This window comes from Vigna unguiculata, chromosome 3 (genome assembly GCF_004118075.2).
Source record: "Vigna unguiculata cultivar IT97K-499-35 chromosome 3, ASM411807v1, whole genome shotgun sequence".
NCBI classification, from domain to species: domain Eukaryota; kingdom Viridiplantae; phylum Streptophyta; class Magnoliopsida; order Fabales; family Fabaceae; genus Vigna; species Vigna unguiculata.
The window spans coordinates 47,412,397-47,432,648 of record NC_040281.1 but is presented as its reverse complement, the minus strand read 5'-3'; the positions used below and the strand labels follow the sequence as shown (position 1 = coordinate 47,432,648).

The following is a 20,252-nucleotide window of genomic DNA, read 5'->3' as shown; positions in this document are numbered from 1 at the left end:
GGTGATTATGGGTTATGTTACGTATTTAAGATTACAATATCACAGGTATATCAGTAGGTATGTGTTAAAAAAATGATAAATAAAAAAGACGTAAAATAATTTATTAAAAAAATTTAAAATAGAAATTTTCCTTATTTAAAAGAATATGATAAAAATAAATATAGAAAAAATAAATAATAAACAAAAGAAAACAAAAAAAAAAGAGAGAGAAAAAGGTAGCAGAAAAGAGAGAAAAAGAATAAAAAAGAGAGATTCCAACCTTTTCTTTATAATATACCCCACTATTATTCTTTTTACTCCATATTTGCATATTGGATTAAATACTTCAAATTCATTTTGCTATCCGCACCTGCTTTTCTTTTAATATCCAAACTAGCTCTGCTTTTTACACCTTGGTCTTGTTATGTTAAAAGTCCAACTCACGTTTATATTATTTACGTCCCCAAATTTTCTATTTTCACCCATTTTGGATCCAAGCCCAACACATTTCCTACCTACACCTCCCTCGTTTTATTTTCACACCCTTTTCTCATGGGATAACAAGCCCAAAACGTTTTACCACCTATCCCAGCCTAGTTTTCTTTTTACACCCCTTTCTCAATGGGCTAATATGCACAACATGTTTTCTATTCTCACCTCTCCAATTTTTCTCTTGCACCCCTTTTGGGTTTAAGATCAAACGCACCTCAAACAAAGTTGAATATGACTCATTTGAGTCCAATCAAATCAAGTTGAACCTATGTAGGACCCAATTCAGTTTGGTCCATATCAAACATAATAAAGATGAGTCAGTGTTTGATCAAATAAAGTTAAGGTCACATTGAGTTATTGAGTTATGTCAAGTCAAATCAAGTTCGGTCTACAATGAGTTTTGTTGAGTCAAGGTTATCTCTGGCCAAGTTGATGAGTCAAGCCCACCCTTGATTAAATTGAGTTGGTTTGGACCCACTTTAGATTGAATAAGGTGGAGGCTACGCTGGGTAGAGTCAGTTTAAGTCCATATCAAGCTTAGTCGAGTCAACCCCACCTTTACCTTTAGCTTAGTAGAGTCATGTTTACCTCAGACCGAGTTGTGTAAGTGTCTCCATAGACATAATTAAGTCGAGCTCACAACATACCGATTTAAGTCAAGCCCGCCACTAACCAAGTTAGGATAAACCTAACTTTGATCAAGAAAAACAAGACCCAACTCTAACCAAGTTGGGTCAGATCCAATTCTGACCGAGATAGGCCAAGCCAACTTTAGTCGAATCATAATGAGGCTAACTTTTATGATATAAGAGTTTTCATTTTTTTTTTGAAGAATTTTTTGTAAAAAATGATATATATATATATATATATATATGTATATAGATATTATAATTTAGTCATAATTATGTTTTGAATCCCTAATAAATTTTGGTGGTCTGTTGAGTCCTTCCAATATTAAAACTTTTCGATTGAATCCTTACATTTAAGTGGAGTTGTTAACTTTTTGAATTTACAGTTATCTTACACCACTCTCCATGAATATTGCCACATAAAAGACCATGATGACGAGATATTTTTAAAATATTCATTGTATTTGATGAAAATTAATTTTAAATTTAATTAAAATTATAAATTAAAAAAATATAAAATTACAAAATATCAACAAATTATAAAATTATAGAATATATAATTTCATAATAGGAAATATACAAATATAAAATTATAAACTTATATCCTATAAAACTAGTTACAAAATTATAAAAAAGAAATTGTGAAATTAAAAAAATAAAAAATTATGAAATTATAATATTATGAAATTGTAAAGTTTTTAAATTTTATTTTTTTTTAATTTTATAATTTTATATTTCACAGATTTTTATTTTATAATTTTATAGTTTTATTGTAAGCCCCATTTCTTTCAGCTTATGAGTATTGGGTCTGGCCTTTTCGTAGGCCCAAGGCCAGCCTTGTAGGGAACCCCTGTATCTTTGCAGCTCACTCACTCTCACTTGTTTCCTTTCAGAAGATTTTCTCCCTCCCTCAAACACCCTTGAACTCCAGTTAGAGCTCTGCTTGGGCATAAGTTTCCTTTCTTTCCAGCCAGTTTTTCTACTTTGTACTATCAGGTAAGTTGGACTTCAACTTCATCCTTCCTCTTTTTCCAGTTAAAAGCTCTGGTTTCGTCTTAGGTTTTCTCTAGTACTCCATTCTCAACTTTGTGAGTGTTCGTTTTCAGCTCAGTAGGTTGCTCCTGTACTCTTTTGCTCTTGTTGGGGTTACCGCTCTCTGTATTAGCCTCCAAAAAGGTAAGGGAAGCTAGAAATTTTGTGCTTTTAGGTTATTTTTGCTCATTTATGGTCTGTTTTCTGAGTCTGACGTTTGACTGATATCGATGGGAGTATGAATCTACTTTAGTCTGTGTGTATGTTTGGTTGAAAATGGTAGTGCATGTGCTAACATGTGCGGAACCTACTAATCTCGCCCAAGCGAGTGATCCTCGCCTAAGCGAGAGTAGCAGGGACTCACCCTGGATTTCCAGCTCGTGTTGTCGCCTAGGCGACTAGTTTTTAATTTTGAGCGAGGCGCAGTCTCGCTTAGGCGAGACGTTGTCGCCTAAGCGAGAACTCGTTGGAATCCTGCAATGGCCACTGTAGAGCTCTCACCTAGGCGAGAAGGGGTCGCTTGAGCGAAAGGAACCCTTTCGCTTGGGCGAGGACCTTTAGCTGGGGCGAGAATTTGTGACATGGGCTGTTGTGTTGGCTGATGTGACTCCATGCTGTGTTAATTATTTTCTTTGCTCATAGTATGTGGCCATGCTTAGTATGTATGCTTGAATGAGACTGGAATGAAAGTGTTGTTATGTAATAAGCTATGATTTCATCGGATTGAACATTAGTATGCATGTGATAAGCATGAAATGAGAAACATGATATATTTGTTGGTGGAATTGCATGAGAATTGGGTGATGGATAGGCATGTGAAATGTGTTGGTGAGGGAGTTTCATGGGAAACTCCTAGTGATATATATGTATATATATATGTGCATGCCTAGTGTATACCTTGATATAGGAGATGTCTAGATAAAGGAAGGTATCCTGAACTCTAATAAGCATTCCCGCTCATGTAGAGCAGAATGGTTTATGTGGTGAGAGTGGCAGGAGGTCCTAGTCTTGGGACAGTTTGGGCCCGAGACAATAGAGGATTAACCCCCCTGTGTGGTTGGGTGATAACCCCTGCGTCTTGACTCTGTAGAGTTTAGAAACCAGCACAGGCGCATACTTCCTTTAGAATCCTATATCAAGTGTATGATCCAGATATCGAGTCATAGTACTTGCATTTGATTGTTCTCACATGATCTGAGTGTTTTCTAGTTAAATGTTAATAGCTTGTCTTGCCTTGTATATGCTCTATAAATTGTTAAAGAATATTACGGATTATAAAAATAGGAGTTGAAATAAAATAATGTTTGTCTTAAAGAAGACTTTTAGTATAAAAAAACTGCTAAATGATATTGTAAAATAGTTTTACATTATTATCGTACCACATCTATCATATAACATAAAATAGTGTATAGGTGTAATTAATGATTAAAATTGCTAATTACCAAATACTTTCAAATACATTTAAAAATAAACCGAGTCTTCCTGTACCCTTTGAAGAATGTTAATAGCCACGAGGAGATTAATTTGTTATTCCGTAGAGCTTGAAGCTCTTCTCAAGGAACACCCAGTAACCAAGATAAGAAAGAATGAAAAATCCTGCAAATAAGCATAGAGAATTATAACTTCAGTGAGTGTGCTGCCACTTGTGTGATTAGTTTCGATCATGGAGAATTTAAAATAAATCCCCAAACATTATAGTTATAAGACAGAGTAGCTAATCACTACAAGTTACAATTAAAAGTCAAGAAAGTATGTTTAAAGAATATTGGGTATATAGGTTGAATAATCTCAATCCCTCACCGTTGTGGTAAAAAGGTATTTGCATGTGGTTTAAGAATAAGAAATCATGATTAGAATGTAAGTATTGACTCCAAGGTAATTTGTATATTGTTTTCTAAAACAAAATATTTATCACATTAATGGGATTTTTTCTATGATTATATTTTGAAATCAGGTTACATCGGTATAGTAACATCCTAATAATGTATTTAAATTATATGATTTTAAGTAATCAAAGGATACATGAATTAACATCAAATTTTAAAGATTAAAGACGGAGGAGAATCTATCATTAGTGTGTTTAGACAATTTTTGCTAGAAAATGATTAAACAAATAATACTACTACTAATAAAATAATAATAATAATAATAATAATAATAATAATTAGAGCAATAATAATATTGACAGGTATGTGAATCAAATAATATTAATCACAGATTTAATCATTCTTATAACAATAATAAATAAATGAGGTAAGGAGTAAAAATAGTTCGGGTTAAGACACGCATAACTCTAATTTTGGAGAGAAAACATCCCTACTGCACATGGCAAAACAAAATCATATGCATTTCTCTTATAAGATACAACAACCCGTTAGATCGATCGAGTTCAGCGAAGGATCTTCGAACCTTATGAGCACCATTGTTTTAAAAGATGATATAGAGAAGAAAATAATAACGTTTTTGAGAGAATTCTAGTGTTTGTTGTTGTGTCTTCTCCCATGCACTTATGTGGTATTTATAGGTAGAAAAGGGAGATACAAAAGTAAATTATAATACAAAATATAGTAGTTAACCATAAATAACATTATCCAATAAAATTAAAAGTGCATGAAAACTTGAGTAACAGTAGAAATTTATTTTTATTATTTATTTTTGAAGTTATATTAAAATATAAACAACAATTCTCCACATAATTTAAAAAATAAAATAAAACAAAATATATTATCCTTTAAAATAAAATATTGTAGTTCAATGTAATAAACCTTCCGGGTTTGAGCCTTACACCAAGTGTGCTTATAAACTTCCACTAAGAGTGCATAAACTTAATTGTCTTGAGCTACATCCTTTATGTTGTGACCGACTTTTAGTAAATAACACATACAATATCAATGTTCATTTTAGGTTCTAATTAGTGGTTGCATGTTACGACATTGTGTATGTATCTTGTTCATGAGTGTCACTTAGAGACCTGCCCATGTCTCCCAATGGCGACCCCACCATCACACTTAATATGTAAACCTTTAAAGGATGATTTGTGACTCACACCCCTACAATAATTGTCATTGGGTCTATTAAGAGGTATTTTATAAAATAAGCATAATAATGCACATACCTCAACCTTATTATTGCCACAATTTATAGTACACATCGTCATAGGAATGAGACATAAAATTTAATCAAATTAGTTGGTGTACTTTAGTCAACAACAACTTCGTTGTTACCCATTGAACTTCATTCCATGGGATCGCCATTCATGTGGAGATGGGTGTCCATTTTTGCAACTAATTTATACACTTAACTTCTTGATGCATCAATCCTTTGGTGAGCGGAACCACAATTTTTTTTCTGACCCGACAAAGTCAAGAAAATTCACACCATGAGCGATAGCTTTCTAATAAATTTGTCTCACTCTCTTTTACATTTTTTTCAATAATTTTTATGCTATAAACTTTATATATATATATATATATATATATATATATATATATATATATATATATATATATATATATATATATATATATATATATATATATATATATATATAGCAACTTGAGTGTCACATTGCAATGCCATAGGAGGTATATGTTTATTTAATAATGATAAATCATATAGATAATAAATATCTATGTGAGCAACACTAGTATCATAACAACAATCTTTACTTCCATGATATATCATGAAACAACATTTAGTTTAGTAGATTTTCATGACATTGCACCTCCACTTTGTGTCACCAAAATAAAAATACAATTTGCATTAATATATTATTCAATAATCTTAAGAAATTGGACATATTGCCATAACTGGAAGGAAGAAACACAAATAATATTACACTAGATTGCAAAAATAGTACTAGAGGTATATTTTCACTCACTTCAGAATATATAACCAAGAAATTTTATTTATTTTTTATTAAGAGGTATATTAACCATTTCAAGACACTCATACATTTTGAAATATTTTAAATGTGGTTCTCATAAGAATTTTACAACCGTTATAAGAAACTCTATTTGAGAATATAGCCAACATTATATGAAGTTTTACACTATTTAATTTTAGGCAAACTAGAACTTGTAGAATAACGTTTACCATATCAAACCATTTTTTTCTTTCTTTGGCTACACCATTAGATTCGCACATATGAGTATATTACTTAATGAATAATACCATGAGTTTCATACAAAAACAATCATTTATATACATGTATTATCATTTCTAAACACATATATTCATCACTTCCCTTTTTAATTAATTTTGTACCTCATAATTTTATAATTTGAATGATCTCTAATCAAACAACTTCTCCACAATTGTAATAATAGCATTTCATATATCACAACTACATTTGTAATGATCATAGAAAAAATTACTAAATATTTTATGGAGAATGCTAACCAGTACTATAAGGATATTGTTTAAGATGTAGTTAATAAATATTGAATTTTGTAGAAGTTCATAGACAACTATAATATTAAATAAACCATAACTTTAGTAATTATTAGTGCACTTTTACTTTATTTGGAGGACAAAAATACTCATGAATGTTATATATTTAATAATCGATAATTTATTTGATAAAAAAATAATAATACAATAACTATATTTTAATGTTGTTAAAAATTAAAATATAAATAAACACACACAAAAATTAACAGAAAATAAAATATTGTTTGTTTTTTTAAAACATACAATATTATGTGAATTATTTCTTTATTAAAAAATAAATAATATTTTATTTTCTCTTAATTTAATTTTTTGTGTGTTTAATTATATTTTAATTTTTAATAATATTAAAATACAATTACTTTATTATTTAATTGTTATTTTTTTGTATCAAATAAATTATCAATTACACAATAAATAACACTTATGAGTGTTTTTGTCATCTAAATAAAGAAAAAGTGCACTAATAATTACTAAAGTTATGACTTATTTAGGTTGTGTTCTCATCTAGGTAATTATTGTGCACGGGTGATGAGAAGCGATGAACGTAGAGAATTTTTGTGTTCCTTTCTATTGATTTAAAAGTGAAGAAAAGTGATGATTTGAGGGATTGGGGTCTGTTCTCATCTCTCTGCCATGAAGAGATCAGAGAGTGATTGCCGTTTTTTTACGTAATTACCCTCATTATTTTATTTGAGGGTGTGCCCTTCAGCTGTAGGAGGTGAGGGGAGCTTCTTCCCTACCACTGTGATGCACTTCTTCCCTTCTTCATGCATTATCCACATCTAAAGTTAAAAACACCATTCATTGCATTTATGTGGCAGGAACCGATACACATTTTGGTTGGTGAAGGGCTTCACAACAGTGGGAATGATGTGGTTAGAAATGTTTTTTTACATTAAAATATTAAATTTTCTAAATCTAAGTAAATTTTAGTTATTTTTTGTAATCAATAAATATTTAAAATATTTTTATTTATGATAATAATATATGAGAAACTAATTACAATTTATCTAAATATCATTTTATTTTACTTTTTAACACTAAGGACAATTAGGTCATTTTACATTTTCATCTATTAAATTTAATTTTTTTACTCACATCAATCAAATCCTTCACAAACTTTCACAAAAATTACTCTCAAATTCACTCAAATATCACCCACAAATCCTTAAAAAAGAACAACATAAATATCACCTTCTAATCAACTCAAATCAATCCTCTCCCTCTCTCTCAAATCATCACCCACAGAAGAACACACCCTTAATATTACAAGTATCCATGAACTTTTACAAAATTCAATGTTCATTATCTGCACCTTAAACAATATCTTTAGGACACTGGTTAGCATGACCCATATTTTATTACAAGATAAAGGTACTTAATTCAAACATATCATCACAAATATATTATTTACCAACCAAAACACATGTCTAGAAATAATAATCCTATTGCACTCAAAAAACACTTCATAACCTTATTGACACAACACACATGATCATAAGCATGATATCAAATAATTAATTTTCATTTCATGTTATAAACAATATTTTAAAATTAATAAATTTGATAAAAAAGAGATTTTTTATCAGAGTAACTTTTTAATGTATATATCAAGATAAACTTTAGTACAAGTGTTTTCCATAACTCAATCATACTTTTAGTATGACAAATTATTTTATGATTGTTTTCATATAAAACACTTAAAATATATACATGATATAGAACATCTTTATCAATTATAAGAGTAGATGTTAAAGCATAAATTAATATACTAGGAAAAACATTAGCTTTAGACATCACAACAAATTATTCAGTGAGCCAAAATTTCATTTATTCATAACTTTATTTATTGTTACAAATAGAAATAAAAATAATTATACACATAAAGTTTTAGGCTTAGTTGACATTGATTTATTATAATTTTAACAAACACATTAGTTTATAAGATGTGTTTTTAGTCCTAAGTTCTATATTGTTTTTAATTTTATATATGAATACATATGAGTAATCAAAAATTGAAATAACAAGAATTTTTTCTCTAAGAATATTAGAAAATGATTAAACAAATAATATTATTAATAAAATAATAATAATAATAAGTAGATCAATAATAATAATACTAACATGTATATGAATAAAAGAATATTAATCAGGCACTAATGCCCCTACTGTACAGGACAAAACAAAATCATATGTGTTTCTCTCTCAAGATAAAACAACTCATCGATCAAGATCGACCGAGTGCAGTGAAAGATCCCCTAACCTTACAAACACCAACTATATTAAGAGATAATATAAAGAAGAAAAAATAACACTTCTAAGAGAACTCTAGTGTTTTTTGTTGTGTCTTTCCTCATGCACCTAAGTAATATTATAGGTAGAAAAGGGATATACAAGAGTCAATTGTAATAAAAAATGTAGTCATATAATCGTTTATCATAAATAATATTAACTCATAAAATTAAAAATTCATAAAATATGAGTAACAATATAATTTTATTTTCATTATTTATCTTTTAATTTATATTAAAATATTTCCAAAATCATTTTGGTAAGAATTTTCACCAAAGATAAATAAAAGGAAAAAAATTGAGTTTTAATAAACTAAAATTCTGTTATGTATAAATTAAAATAAAATCTTAGATAAATTGTATGAGCAAACTTTTATAAATTATGTATAAACTAATTCAAATTATTTCTTAAAAAAATCTTTTGGAAGAATCATTCCCATATTTTGCAATTATTTATAATAAAGTTATATGATTAGTTTAGTAAAGGTTAAAATACTTTATTGATCCTCGTTTTTTACCAAAATCTTAATTTGATCATTATATTTTTATGAGTCTCAATTAGGTCTACATTTTTATAAATGAATAACAATTAGGTTCTTTCTGTTAGGATGAAACTAACATTATTAAGTGTTAAGTAGGTTTAGCTCCTCGTTTTTTTTAATTTTTTTTTAATTTTTTAAATACTAAATAAACTTAATATTATTAAAATATTTAATAAAAATATAAATTTTAATAAAATAATCATAACATCTATATAAAAGTTAAATTTGGTCTAAATGTAGAGCACATTAAATTGATTTTTTTTTTTTAAATTGGACTGAAATCAAATCAAATTAACAAATATAGAGGTCAAATTGAGATTCATACAATAACTTGACACGTGTTACCACACTAGATTGACACGTGACACATTATAAACGTGACATGTGATATAAATATTTTTTTAAAATAATAAAATAAAAATAAAAAAACGAGGAGTTAACATGTTATTCATACTTAACTGTATTAGTTCTATACTAATAAAAATAACTTAATTATTACTCATTTATAAAAAATGTAAATGTAATTGAACTGATAAAAAATATAAAAATCAAATTAAGATTTCGGTAAAGAAAGAAAAAACAAGAATCAATGGAATATTTTAATATTGGTGATGTCGGTACCTGATTGGGATGTCCAGAATGCCTAATCGTAGTTTAGATGCATTGCTTAAATAACTCACTTAGACAAGGAGAACATAAAAACATGGTGCATGTGAATCTTTTTGGTGTCCAAAGGTGCACGGGGTTTGGTATGAAATGATAAATTCAATTATTGAAATCGTTTTCGTGCCAAAGAATCCCCTTTGAAAGCAAGAAATTCAACGTAACAAGTAAATTCGTCATAGTTAAATGAATTGGAAATCCTGATTTGTTCTTTCAGTTTTTTATATCTTTATTATATATATACATATATTCAAAACTTGTTTACTGATTTGTTAATTAATTTTTTAATTGGAAAAAAGAAAAAAAAGTATCTTTACATAATAAATTACTTTATTATAATTAACATTTAATTTTTTAAATATTAATTGTTTTAACTATAATAATATTAATATTTGCCTCTTTCAAATAATACAATATAAAAAAATATTTTAACTATTTTAATTTTAATCTTTATTTTTTTAAAATAATTACTATTTTATTTGGTGTGCCAACTTTTAGGTATTTCTCTCTCTCTCTCTCTATATATATATTCCTATTTTATTTATAAAAATCATATAAAGACTTGATGTGCGGCTCTTCTTCTATTTAATGTGAAGGTATATTTCTCCTTCTCAACTACTTCTATACCCTCTTTATTTCAATCCCATGTATGACACAACCATGTCGTTTTTACGTGATGAAAGCAATGTGGAAGTTAAAAATTAGAGTACAACCCAATAAATCTAACTAACGTTGATAATTTAAGAGGGTCAATCATATAATTTAATAAGTATTATTTTATACATCAACGTATGATTTTTTATTTTATATAAAATATAAAATACTAAACATTTAAAACTCAACTACAAAATCTATTTTTATTTATGAATGATATTTAATGCCAAATTGTAAGTCTTTAATCCTTTAAGAACTAAATTAAATTTAATAGTTTTAGTCCTAACATCTCCAAGTTTGTGTACCTCCATAGGGATGGATCTGAGAGAGAGTGTGAAGATGAATTTGTGTGAATGAATATGCATGTTTTTTTAGTGGATATTTAGAGGATAAAGTAAGTGAATTTATGTTATGTTTGGATTGGGGTGTGGATTTGAGGGAGTGAATTTCCGTTGATTTGTAGATAAAGATTGAGTTGTTTGGATTAAGAGAAATATGATATGATTTGAGTGAATATGAGTGAAAAGTTTATGAAAGTTTGTATATGATGTGATTGGTAAAATTTAATAAATTATAATTTTTAATAGAGTAAATTGTATGATTACCATTTTACCCTTCAATGTAAATAGAAGAAATGATATTAAAATTAAATTAAAAATGTTATTTAAAATTAGAAAAATATAATTTATTGATATCATTAATAACTTAAAAATATTATTATTATTATTATTATTCTCAATGATAACTTAAAATAATTTATAATATATACTATTTAATTTATATCTCCACATTTATTTAAATTTATTTTATTTTATATAATTAATTCATTTACAAAAGATATTTATTTGAATAATAATATTAATTATTATTATTATTATATAATACTAATTAGTATAATAATTCACATTAAAATTATATATATATATATATATAATAATAATAATATACAGTATTATCAATATCCATATAATTAATATATAATTATTATATATATTTTATTATATAATACTAATTATTATATACATGTAACATATAGGAACCTATGCAGGGTGTGCAGTCAGGAATCTTTTCTCATAAGTTCACGAAAAAAAAAAACTAATAAATATAAGTAAATTAAATTGTTAAAAAAAATGGACAATAAAGTAATTTTAATACGATGATCTGACTTTTCCTGCACATATTTTCATTTTAGAAAGTGTCAAATTTTACAATTCACTTGCAAATCCACATTCACAAATTAGCGCAAACAAACAGATCTAAACGTGTTTTCAAATCACTTTCCATTCGCATGAACAGTACTCATGCATATCCAAACACAACATTAGAGATATATTTTATGAAAGTTAGTGAGTAATTTGAATGATGTGATAAATTAAAAAAAATATTTTAATAGATAAAATTTGAAGATTACCAAAATACCTGTTATAATAAAAATAAAATAAAATAATTATTAAATGAGATAAAAATATTAAAATTTGACAATATTATTAATTATTATATGTATATATATATATATATTATTAATTATTATAATATATATATATATATATATAAATTGTGAAATAAATTAGATAAAAATATTAAATTTTAAAAATTATTATTTAATAAATTTTAATAAAAGAATTATATTACATTAAATTATTATTAATATTTTTTTATAATAATAATTATTTAAAATTATAATTAATAATTTCTATTATTACTATTAATTATTATATATATTAATTTTATTATTTATTATTATATTTAATTACTATATATCCTTTATTATGTATATCTATATATTAATAATAATAATTATTATTATTATTAATTTTAATAATAATAATAATTTTATTATATATATATATATATATATATATATATATATTATACATATATCTCAATTAGATAACGGTTGCGTAACATATGTTATATATATATATAATATAATTAATTAATAGTATATATAAATGTATGAAGTATTTTGAAAAGAAAAAATATTTTTATTATTATAAATATTTGATGGATAGTGAGAAAAAAAAAATAATAAGATGACAAAGTTAAATTTGTAAAAGTTCTTTATATTATTGAAATTTTTTGTATTTTGTGAGAAATGATAATTTAATCCAATCTCACATATCCATTTGTTTGTTCACTCATTGATCGTTTGAAAGGAACATAAAAAAAATTTTGTTATCTATTCACGCAAATAAGTGGAATGTTAAAATTCACTTAAAAGAACACTTCGTAAAACTCGAGAATTTTAGTGTTTTGTTAATTTTTTTAATGTTGATAATATCCATATTTGTATTTAAAAATAGTTTGTATAATAAGAATTATTCTTATGTTCATACCCGATCATTCTTTTATCTAAAACTATTAACGAAATTAGAATATTACGAATCTTTTTGAATTTACCTACACATTAAAAAAACCATTAATTTTGAAATATACTTCGTGATATTTTGTGTTATTATAATATTTAGTGTTAATGTGGTATAATTTAAAAATAATGTCTTACAAAAATATACACATTATAGATTATTCATGAACTATATTGAAGTTAAATAAGTTAAATTAATAAATTGAAAGATAAGTATTAACATAATATTTATATATGTAATGTAACGTTTTCTATCATATGTTGGTCTTAAAATATAATATTTATGTACACAAAGAGATATGAAATTTAATTTTATTAATATACTTTTATATAGACTGAAATAAAAAAGTCACATACTTAATATACTTATATTTTAATAATTATATTTAATAAATACACTACTATATTATTAAGTGTAATATTTAATTGATGAAAATAAAGTACTGATAAAAAATAGACTTAAAAATATTAAGTGTTAAATCAATATCTAAGTAATAAATACATTAATGTGAGCAATTAATTAATATAATTAAGACTTTTAAATTTGATTGCATCTGTTTACCGAAAACATTGGTTGCATATAATAAATATTTGCAGAGTTGACGATTCGATCAACCCTTAACGTTAATTCAAAGTTGAAGGTGATTATTTAATTAGTAGGAAAAAATAATTTGAATGTTACTTAAAAAGAAGAATATGAAAAGTTGGATAAATTTTGGACGTAATGGTTGCTGAGTGGGACGTTGGAGGTGCTTCGTGGCCAGAATGGCACCCGCCCGGGAAAGGTGCATAAACAAACAAGTTTAAAATTTGAAGGTAAAAAATGGGCCCCACCATTAGCAGAATAAACCAATAATTAACCGCAATTAAACCCTTACCCTCCGCTTCCATAAATACACCGAAACCAAGCGCACACGCCACAGCACTTCTCTCATTGTAACCCAAATCTCAATCAGAGAAGCAGAGAGGCGTCTTAATAAACGCTCATCTCTGAAACCCTTTCCTTCTTTTCCATTTCGATCTTCCTTCTTCTCCAGCAACCATGAGAGAGTGCATCTCAATCCACATCGGCCAGGCTGGCATTCAGGTCGGAAACGCCTGCTGGGAGCTCTATTGTCTTGAACACGGCATCCAGGTCTCATTTCTCAACCCTAATCTCTCCATTTCATTACACTTTATCTCCTCTCATGCTCAATGTCGATCTGTTTCTGTTTCCGCTGTTAGCTTTTCCTCTGCATCTTAACCACATTGTTGTCGTTTGCGTCTATTATTTGTGTTTCCTTCTGTATTGCTTCACCGATTTGCCGATCTGTATGCACTCTATGTTTTTGTACCAACATTTTTTTCATTTTGGTCAGATTTGTTCCCAGGTTCCCGTGTACGTTGTGTATTTTCTGGACATTTACTTCTGGAGCCGTATTGCTCGAGTGATTTGAGATTTATATTTGATGATTACGCCTATTTTATGTATAATTTTTTTTTTAATTTTTTGGTTTATATTTATCATTACATTTCTAACGAACAACAGGCTTCGATGCATTTCTGTAACTGTTTTTGGTTCTGACTTTTCTATCAGAATTGAAGTTTTGTCTCCCTAATTTATGTCTCCTGTCGTTATACTCAATTTTTGATTGGAAAATACCTAAAATACCTAAGAAAATTTAGATTTATCGATTTCAAATCTGTGTTAATTGTTGTGTTTTATGTGCTGGCAATGCAGCCAGGATTCCACCCTGGTAGTAATTTCTGGAAGAAAAATATATGGCTTGGTAGTTTAATAAGCAGTAGTTTTGTTATTATTTACTTTAGATAATTTCCCCTTGGCTTGGAATCTGAATGTAATTCTGGTAGAATGAAACTAGTAACACTTTAGAAAAGGGCACAAATTCTAAACCGAATTTAGCCATGTTTGAGTTATCTTAACTTGTTTTAGATGTAATCTGTGGTGCATTCGTGTTGTTTCAGCCTGATGGCCAGATGCCTAGTGATAAGACCGTTGGAGGAGGCGATGATGCTTTCAACACCTTCTTCAGCGAAACTGGAGCTGGAAAGCACGTACCTCGTGCGATTTTTGTAGATCTCGAGCCCACTGTGATTGATGAAGTTAGGACCGGGACGTACCGCCAACTATTCCATCCTGAGCAGCTCATCAGCGGAAAGGAGGATGCAGCAAACAACTTCGCTCGTGGCCACTATACCAGTAATGCTGCTCCTTTTATTTATTTGTTTCACATTGATATTAATTCTTTTGCAATTTTACTGTAATGAACTGAATATCAGATTCTAAGAAGGGTGTTTTTGGTTCAGTTGGAAAGGAGATTGTTGAGCTTTGCTTGGACCGCATCAGAAAGCTTGCTGACAACTGTACTGGTCTCCAAGGCTTTCTAGTTTTTAATGCTGTAGGTGGGGGCACTGGCTCCGGTCTTGGTTCCCTTTTGTTGGAACGCCTTTCCGTGGACTATGGCAAGAAGTCAAAGCTTGGTTTCACTGTCTATCCTTCACCCCAAGTTTCAACCTCTGTTGTTGAGCCTTACAACAGTGTTCTCTCCACCCATTCCCTTCTTGAGCACACAGATGTGTCTGTTCTGCTTGATAACGAGGCCATTTACGATATATGCAGGCGTTCCCTTGACATTGAGAGGCCAACCTACACTAACCTCAATCGTTTAGTTTCTCAGGTATTTTTTATCACAAGAATTTTAAATAACTGTTGTGCTGTGTTGTGATAGGCTGTGCCTTCTTGACTTTCTCGCTGTATATTCAGGTGATATCCTCACTGACTGCTTCCCTGAGGTTTGATGGTGCATTGAACGTTGATGTTAATGAATTCCAGACCAATCTAGTGCCATACCCCAGGATCCACTTTATGCTTTCATCTTATGCTCCCGTGATTTCAGCTGAGAAGGCTCACCATGAGCAGTTATCAGTAGGTGAAATCACCAACAGCGCCTTTGAGCCATCGTCTATGATGGCCAAGTGTGATCCGCGCCATGGGAAATACATGGCTTGCTGTCTCATGTACAGAGGTGATGTTGTGCCTAAAGATGTTAATGCAGCTGTGGGCATTATCAAGACCAAGCGCACCATTCAATTTGTTGACTGGTGCCCCACTGGGTTCAAATGTGGAATCAACTACCAGGCCCCAACTGTTGTTCCAGGTGGTGATCTTGCGAAGGTGCAGAGGGCTGTGTGCATGATCTCGAACTCCACTAGTGTTGTTGAGGTTTTCTCTCGCATTGACCATAAATTTGATCTGATGTATGCTAAGAGGGCGTTTGTACATTGGTATGTTGGTGAGGGTATGGAAGAGGGAGAGTTCTCTGAGGCTCGTGAAGATCTTGCTGCCCTGGAAAAGGATTATGAGGAAGTCGGTGCAGAGGCTGCTGACGGTGAAGATGACGAGGGAGAAGAGTATTGATCAGAAGAAATTTGCACTGTTATGTTATATTTTTCTACTTACAAAATCTGTAATGTTACTTTTGGCCGTGTTGTTTTTCTTCCCGTGCTTGGTGTATGGTTGTTATTTTTAGGGAACTTTCCCTCTTCCGGTACTAAGGGATATTGGTCCAGCCTATTTTTGGCTTAAGCAAATTACTTGGTTTACAGTTAAAATCAAGGTTTTAAAAAATAATTTAAAAGTTCTTTGTCTGCTTTTGCTTTATATTTAAAAAACTCCTTTGAAAATAGAATCTGTACAGATTTAAATTTATTCAAATACAATTTACTTTAACGACAATAAATGTATTAAATACAGATATTGAAAACTTTTATTTTTTTTAAAAAGTGTGCAATTTTACACTAATCAATTAAGAATTATTTTAATAATGAATTGAAAATAGTTTATTATATGTTATGTCAATTAGAAAATATAAATATTAAATATATGATGCTTTGAAACTTTTTAATTTTCAATGATATTTTCTTAGAAATAAAGACAGCAATAACATGAGGATTTACCACAACACTTTTTTGGTACATGAAATTGATTGTCTTCGAAACTTTTATACACTATTTTAATATTGTGGTGATAGATATTCTTGTTAGAGCATTACAATTCTGATGTGCCTTCTAGTTCAATCCATCGGATAATAATGCACCACCGAATCAAATTTTTCGCATAGTTATAGGTTAGTGGTTTCTCACGGCTAGTCCGATAAAGAATTGATAAAAATCCTGTAGTAATATTACAGATTGTAGTCGTAAAATAAAGGCTTACACGATGGTATGGTTCTAGTTTTCTTTTGATTTTTTTTTTATTTTTTAACGTGATCTTATTTTTGTTTTTTTTTTCTTAATTTGATTTTAATATTTGTCAATTTATTTAATTTGATCATTTTAGCTAACACGGATGTGAACACTAATCACCACGTGTCATTTTTTTTAATTTTTTAATTTTAAAAATGTACATGTGTCAAGCTAATATCATGTCATGTGTCATTTTGTGATTTTTTAATTTTTTTAATTTAAAAAAAAATTCACGTGTCAAACCAATATCATACAACGTGTCAGAATCAGTTTCTTATATTCAATTTGGTCATAATATTCTTTATTTGTTTTCAATTTGGTCCTTTTTTTTTTAAATTTAACCTTTTTGTTCTTCTTCAAATTAAGACAAAATTTAATTTGTATATAAATGATATATGAATATTCTTATTAAAATGCACATTTTTATTAAATATTTTTAATTTAAAATTAGAGTTAGTTTAAAATTAAAATGAAAAAAAAAACAATCAAACCATTAATTTAAAATTTTAAGAGGTTAAAAATTAATTTTAAATAAAATTTAATTCTAAATTAAAAATATGTATTTTAATAGGAATATCCAAATAACATTTATATACAAAGTATATTTTGTTTAGGGTTTAAAAAAGAATTAGGACCAAATTGAAAACAAGTAACGAATATTAGGACTAAATTGAATATAAAAAACTCATTCTAACATGTGGCATGATATTGGCTTGAAACATGGATTGTTTTTAAATTAAAAAAAATAAAAAAAATGATACGTGACATGATATGAGTTTGACACGTGTATATTTACTTTTAAATACAAAAATTTTAAAAATTAAAAATTAAAAAAAATCACAAAATGATACGTGACGGTTACTGTTCACATCCGTTAACTATTTTAACAGTGTTAGCAAAAAAGACCAAATTGAAAAAAAAAAACAAAAGTAAAATTCCATTAAAAAAATCGAACAAAAACTAGGATCAAATCATTATTTAAACTTAAAATAAAAAAATGGAAACATGACAATTGTTTTTTCAAATTATAAAAGATTGCAGTATAATGCGAGTTTCAACTACTCACTTTTCATGAGATTAAATGTGTAGGAGTGTGTAATAAAAAATAGAATGAATACAGAAACAATCATTATTTGAAACTCATTCCACACCGGCTTAGGTACTGTTGCAAAAAGACCGATTCAATCTTAAACCATCCCAAAAAAAAGTTTTTAAACATATTCTAAATATTTTATGGTATTAAGAAATTATTATTGATATATTAAACTTAGAAAAATGTCAGATAATAATTAAGATGCTTGTAAAATTATACATATTCACCAATAATTCATTTTGCAACTGAGGGTGGTAAAAGAAGTTTAATTTATCAGACCAGCCTATTTAATTTTGAAAAACAATGGTAACGTAAATTTAAGATTAAATATGTTTTTTATTTTAAAATTATTGATTAAAATTATATTTTTTTCCTTTGTTCAAAGTACATATCCATTTTGTCTCAATACATTATAAAGGAATATAAAATGTCATTGACAACAAACCATAACCAACTGTATTAGAGTTTTTATCTCCTTTCAACACTCTTATAGTTAACAAATGAACTTTAAACCTAGCTTAATCTTATAAAATAAACTTATTTATGAGGTTTGCATCCATTTTATAGGCATCAATTAAATACATGCGTAAACTTTAAATATGCATGATATTTATTAGTAGGAAATGTTATTCTAATGTTATTAATGTAACATCTAAATTTTAGTGGCTTAAAACTAATAAAATAAGATGTTCATCGTAGTTTCAAAACAGATAAGTCAGTTTACAAACTATATTAATACAGTCTTACAAAATATATGACCATATATATATATATATATATATATATATATATATATATATATATATCATGCAAAACACTTACATACATGTTTATAAAACATATCTTTGATCTATAATCACTCAAGCAGTTAATACTAAAGTCAATTATCCAGATACAAGCATTAATGTCGATTTCTGGTAAGTTATGCACTTGTTGTGGCATCCAATGCTCTACAGAGCTGTAGACATTACCACACACAAGGTAAGTTCGTTAACACCTTTGGTCAAGGTAAAACTTCTAGGCTAGGACTTCCTGCTCCTCTCACCACATGTCTCATCTCCTCTACTTGAGAAATTGATGGTCATTAGAGTGCATCAGGATAACTTTCCAACTGAACTCCCACATCAATACTTACACTATGATTACCACCACTAATTCTCCTTCAATTAGTATGCTCATAAACCCATTCCTCAATCAATAATTTAAATAACATCTAGAACAATTCAAATCATACTCAATTGACCACATAAGGAATAATTTAAGTTATGAACTACCCGCCTGGTCAATGCCTCAAGTTTGAAAGTTCTTGACTTGAAAACTCACCCAATGAGAATTACTCACCTAGTGAGTTTGCGAATCTGCATAATTTTGTAGATCAGTATTCTGCATAATTCTACAAATCAGCCCATTTGCCTAGTAAGTAATACTCACCTAGTGAGTCTGCAAAATTACACAAAATCTTATTTCTGCATAATTATATCTACTCAAGCCAATCCAAACAACCCAAGAACATTTACAAATGTCAATAACAGATAAAAATCAAGTATAATACAAACATCAATACCAATTGGTCTCAATTGCAATGCCAAACATCAACAATTTCAGATAAACAAAATTCAACCCATATACCCTAATTTCATTTATTTCATATCATACCACAACTCATATACAACCTCAAACATCAATAGGTAAAATTCATCATACAATTCAAGTAGGCCAGCAAATCATAGTACAACAATGTAATTAGTAAGTCTAAAATGTATATAACTTAAAACAATGCAATTAGCCAATTAGCTTCCCTTTCCTAATATCTTG

General features: G+C 28.2%; 1 protein-coding gene across 1 annotated transcript; it reads left to right on the top strand.

Annotated features, from left to right (window-relative positions):
- The first annotated feature begins 13,971 nt into the window (after positions 1-13,971).
- On the top strand, positions 13,972-16,737 carry LOC114177683 (tubulin alpha chain-like). The gene is made up of 4 exons (XM_028063140.1): positions 13,972-14,234; positions 15,065-15,299; positions 15,407-15,777; positions 15,864-16,737. Exons 1-4 carry the CDS (start codon positions 14,142-14,144, stop codon positions 16,515-16,517), a joined length of 1,353 nt encoding a protein of 450 aa, XP_027918941.1. The 5' UTR covers positions 13,972-14,141; the 3' UTR covers positions 16,518-16,737.
- The last annotated feature ends 3,515 nt before the right edge of the window (positions 16,738-20,252 follow it).